The sequence below is a fragment of the Tupaia chinensis genome, unplaced genomic scaffold (assembly GCF_000334495.1).
Source record: "Tupaia chinensis unplaced genomic scaffold, TupChi_1.0 Scaffold000330_1, whole genome shotgun sequence".
Lineage (NCBI taxonomy): Eukaryota > Metazoa > Chordata > Mammalia > Scandentia > Tupaiidae > Tupaia > Tupaia belangeri.
Genome location: NW_006159824.1, coordinates 1,427,333 through 1,431,953, shown reverse-complemented (window position 1 = coordinate 1,431,953; position 4,621 = coordinate 1,427,333). Strand labels below are relative to the sequence as shown.

General features: G+C 54.2%; 1 protein-coding gene across 2 annotated transcripts in view; it reads right to left on the bottom strand.

Annotated features, from left to right (window-relative positions):
* DLG4 (discs large MAGUK scaffold protein 4) overlaps window positions 1-4,602 on the bottom strand; it is a 34,842-nt gene extending 30,240 nt beyond the window's left edge. The window contains exon 1 of one of the 2 annotated variants that reach the window (XM_027773169.1): window positions 4,320-4,602. In XM_027773169.1, coding sequence (XP_027628970.1) covers window positions 4,320-4,349 — 30 coding nt within the window. In that variant the 5' untranslated portion in view covers window positions 4,350-4,602. The remainder of the gene's footprint in view (window positions 1-4,319) is intronic. The other variant, XM_006151830.3, reaches the window with a different exon arrangement.
* Window positions 4,603-4,621: the final 19 nt, after the last annotated feature.

The following is a 4,621-nucleotide window of genomic DNA, read 5'->3' as shown; positions in this document are numbered from 1 at the left end:
TTTAAGCCACCGGGTCCAGGACGCGAACCGCGGTTGACTACGTGGGTGTCCAGCGACATAGCCATTACACTAACTGCTGGTTCCTATATTTATTTATTTATTTTATTTGACCAGAGGGAGAGAGAGGGAAAGCAAGAAAGCAAGTCACCAGGTTCAGGACTCAAACCGTGGTTGTCCATGTGGGAATGTTCGGCACCCCAATCACTACACCCTCCACTGGCCCCACGCTTACATTAAGAGACATTGCAGGACCAGCAGCAGATGGCATGATGGCTACGTCACTAGACTCCCATGTAGTCAACTGCAATTTGAGTCCCGGAACTGGTGGCTTAAATTCACGCCAGGGCGTGTGTGTGTGCCCAAGATCCCGAGAGGAGAAGGGACTGTGGCATGACCATCCCCGGGGTGGGGGGGGTGATTTCTCACTTTCTGTCTCTCTGTCTCCGTCTTTCTGGCGAGCACACGTGCCCTATAGCAAAAGCCTCTCCAAAATAAAGAGAAAGAGACATTGCTATATCCTTTCTTTATTCAGGTTCATAGATTATTCCCTTTTCTGTCTGCCCTCCTTACATCTCAGAATCCCCTCTAAGATTCTGAATGCCAGCTTTGTTGTAAGATTGCTCCAACTGTGCCTTCCCCACATCTAAGCTTCAAAAAATATTCACCAAAATTAGTTCTGGCTGCAATTTGCAGTGACCCTCAGAGCTTCCAGAACACCCTAAACCTACTGCTTCTGGTCTCTTCAGAGGTTTCCATTTTCTCCTAAGCATCTGAACCTAAAATCCTCTCTTCCACCTAATCCCCCCACTGAACGCCTACATTGCCAGCTCTTAAAACCCAGTGAAGGGTCAGCAGGTGGTGTGATGGTTAAGGAGCTGGACACTCCCACATGGACAAGTACGGTTTGAGTCCCAGACCTGGTGGCTTGCTTTCTCACTTTCTCTCTCTCTCTCTCTCTCTCTGGTCAAAATAAAATAAATGAATAAATACAATTAAATAAATAATTTTAAAAAGTAAGGGGGACTCCTTAAATCTGCCATTCTACTATAAAATGTCCACACTGGTATAAAGGAAGACTTCCCTAGAATCTTGCCCATGCGAGATCGATCTCGTTGATCAGCATCTGTTAAATGTGCCCCCAAGATGACCCTGGATGTCCTAATTTCATCTCTGAATAAAATGCTCGCATCCTCCAAGGGAGCCAGCGCCAGAGGGGCTGGACTCAAAAATTCTTTCTAGAATAAAAAATGCACAGGCCTTGCTTCTCCACCAGTGGGCGCCATAGCCCATTAAGACCCTCTCCCATCCCCCATTTCCCTTTTCCCTCCATTTTCCGTTTTCCCGTTGCCTGGCAACGCAGCAATCAAGGACTTTGCTGTCACCTAGCAACCGTTTCCCTGGAACATAGAGCTGAGGTAGGAGGGGTGTTCTAATGAAATCTGTACAGGCCTCCATCTTAGGGAAATTGAGACGTCAGATCTCTCATCCCCCGGATTCTCCTTTCCTAAGACCCCGGCGCCCCGCAGTTACTTGGTCAACAGTCCCGCCAACCCGGTCTCCCTTCCGCACCAGGAGGCCTCGCCACGCCCCGACAACGTCAGCCCCGCCCTCATTTGGGTCAGGTAACCCAGCCCAAGGCCCCGCCCATTTCCGAGAGAGTAAGCCAGGCCCCGCCCACCTGCCTCCAGGAGACCACGCCTCCGTCCACTTCCCGCCCATGCGCTCCCCCGGCCTCGCCCACACTGTCCCTCCGCCACGCCCCTGTCGGCCAATGAATGAGGCCATTGGCCACACTGCCCCGCCCCCGACATCTTAGCTTTGCCCAATAAGGACCGCCCGGAGGGTTTAACCGCTTCGCCTCCGGGGCTACGGTCAAATACCCCCGGTCTTTTCCCCACTTTACCCCCACCCCCACTAGTTCTGCTCCGCCCTCCGCCACCCTCGCCCGGCCCTCAAGTCCGCCACGCAACTTCAGTCGTCGCCGGTTACCATGGCAACGGCGGCAGCAGCGCGGGGAGAAGGGGGAGGGACGGGGGTGGAGTGGGAGAATGAGATGCTCAGAGACAGTGAGATACTGGCAGAGATATCGGCACCGAGTAGGACGATGTGACAGCTATAAAGCAGTTTGCACAAAGCACAGGGCCTAACACACAGTAGGCATTCAATAAATGTTCCTTAAAATTACTGCGGCAGGAGTCTAAATATAGGCAAGGAAAGATGGAGGGCTCTCAGGCCGACCTGGGGAGCTCAACGACTGCAAAGCCTGAGCACTTCCTACCCCACCCAGCACTCCCTACCCCACCCAGCATTGTAGGGGGGCAGGAGCCATGTGCCCCCTGCTGGCTCCTCCTGAGCAACCCTCCGCTGCCCTGGATAGAGATAAACCACAACTCCCAACAGTCCTATGGGCAGCAGCCCTCTAACATTCAGGGATCTTGTGCCTCACGGCCTTATGGGAGTTGGAGTCCCCACCATCCCGAGACTGACAAGTTTCCAGGCCAAGGAATGTGACAACCCTGGGTCTCCGCTGCCTCTGCAAACCCCAAATGCATGATCCTCTCTGCAAGCCTCCTTCCTTCAGGGATGCTCAACCCTGAGCTCCATCGAAGAAAGAGAAATCCAAAGGGGTAAAGAATAAGCCTGCCCCCCCACACACCCAGAATAGATGCCAGTGCAAGCAGGTCCCTCACCCTCACTGGCACCCATGTGTTCACGTGTTGGAGGCCGAACCTACACATTCCAACGGGCTTTCTGTATACACCTGTGCATCAGGAACTACCAACAGAAAACCCAAGGCTAAGAGGTAGGCCTAAGGCCAGGAGACAAGAGGGTAGAAGATCAGACAGATATTAAAGGAAACTGAGGCACAAAAATCCACTGAAAGTACAGAGGATAGGAAAAGCAGCAGACTTGAGAATGCCCAGAGCTCACAGAATAGGAGATAAGCAAGTAGCACTGGTGAAGGAGGATTCTCGGCCCCCAGTCTCTCCCACCCATGTTCACACGTGCAAAACCCATGTGTACACACATGTGTGATTTTTGTGGCAAGGAACATGTGTGTCCTCAGCTCATTCCCATGAGAAGCTGTAGTTCCCACTAAATATAACCCCCTCCCCAGCCTGTGACTCACACGGACCCCGCCTCCCCCTACCCGCCCAAGCCTCCCTCCACACACCAGGCAACCAGCTTTCCAGTCCCAATGTCTTGAGCAAAAACCTGGGAATTCTGCATTCCTCCAGGAGCCTGCTTGTGCTCCCCATCCCAGATCTGTTCCTTTTAAGCTCCAACCATAGGGACACCCTGGTACAGATTCCTACCGCTGCCAGCCCTGCCTAAACCGCCTTTTCCCCTAACCTGGGTCAAAAGTCCTCCCAAGTCCAGGTGTCCTTGCCCACTTCATTCCCAAGTGTCGGGGTAACTAGAACAGTCCCCTCCATCTGTTCTCCCTCTTTCTTGACCAGGGCTGGGAACTAGATGCAGTGTGGGAAGAGATGGGGAAAGTGGGGACTTGCCTGGGCCACCCTCGAATTGTGTACCAGCCACCTGGTCTCCATCCTTAAATCCCCCCTCTCCCAACACCTCTTCTCCTGGGGAGCAGGCCACCTCAGCTGCTACAACCTCCTACCTCCCCCGGGAGCACCCCAAATCCTAATCTCACCTGGCTCATTCCCTCAGGTGATCTGAATCAGGCCCCAGCCCTCTGACAACTCCCAACAGTTTCCATTCCATATAACAAACCCCCAATTTAACAGTTCCCTCAAATGAGCGCACCCCTAAATGTATCTGCCACCAGACCAGACGCTTGTTCCATAGCCTGAAGGCCCACCCCTTCCCTGCCAGCTGACACCCCCAGACCAGTCAGGCACTTACAACCAATAACCTTTACCCCCATCCCAGAAGCCCCCCGAAATTGGACAAGGGACCTGTAAGCCAGCTCCCCCTCCACTAGAGGGGAAGAGGACCCTCCCACGTAGCCCACCTTCCCACATACAAGAGCAGGAGTCCCATGTGAGCCAGGCTTCTCCTTAAATAAGTCTCCCTCAAACATCGCTGATGAACCCCAAAACCCACCAGGCCCCCAAACCATGGAATACTCCGAATTTTCCATTTCTCCCCAGGTACAAAGGGATCACTCTAGGGGGCACCTGTGGCCAAATCCAGCATTTTCTCAGGTGTGAACCCCCAAACTAAATTATGACCCCCAAACGCATCTTACTTCTGATGTTCCCCCTCCAGGGCCCCAGCCCTCTGTACGGCCTGCCTAACCCCCACACAGACTCTACCCTGGCCCCACTGTGTGGCCCCTCCGTCATGCTTACCTTGGTTGTCACTATACAGAGACAGTCCATGTTGGGGGGCCTGGCCGCGGCAGCGGGTAAGGGGCTCTGACTTCATCGGAGTTTCGTTCCTCCCCTCTGTGGGTTCTCACCCCTCCCCCCTCCGCACCCCACTTTTGCAGGGGGGGCCAGGATGGGGGGAGGGGTGAGAGGGGAAGGAGGGGGTTGGAGAAGGGAAGGGTAGGGGAGCTTGGGAGGGAGAGAAAGGGGGCCCTAAAAGGGGCTCCCCAATGGAGGGGAGGGGGCTTGGGGAGCACACCCCGATTCTCAGGAGGGGCGGGGGC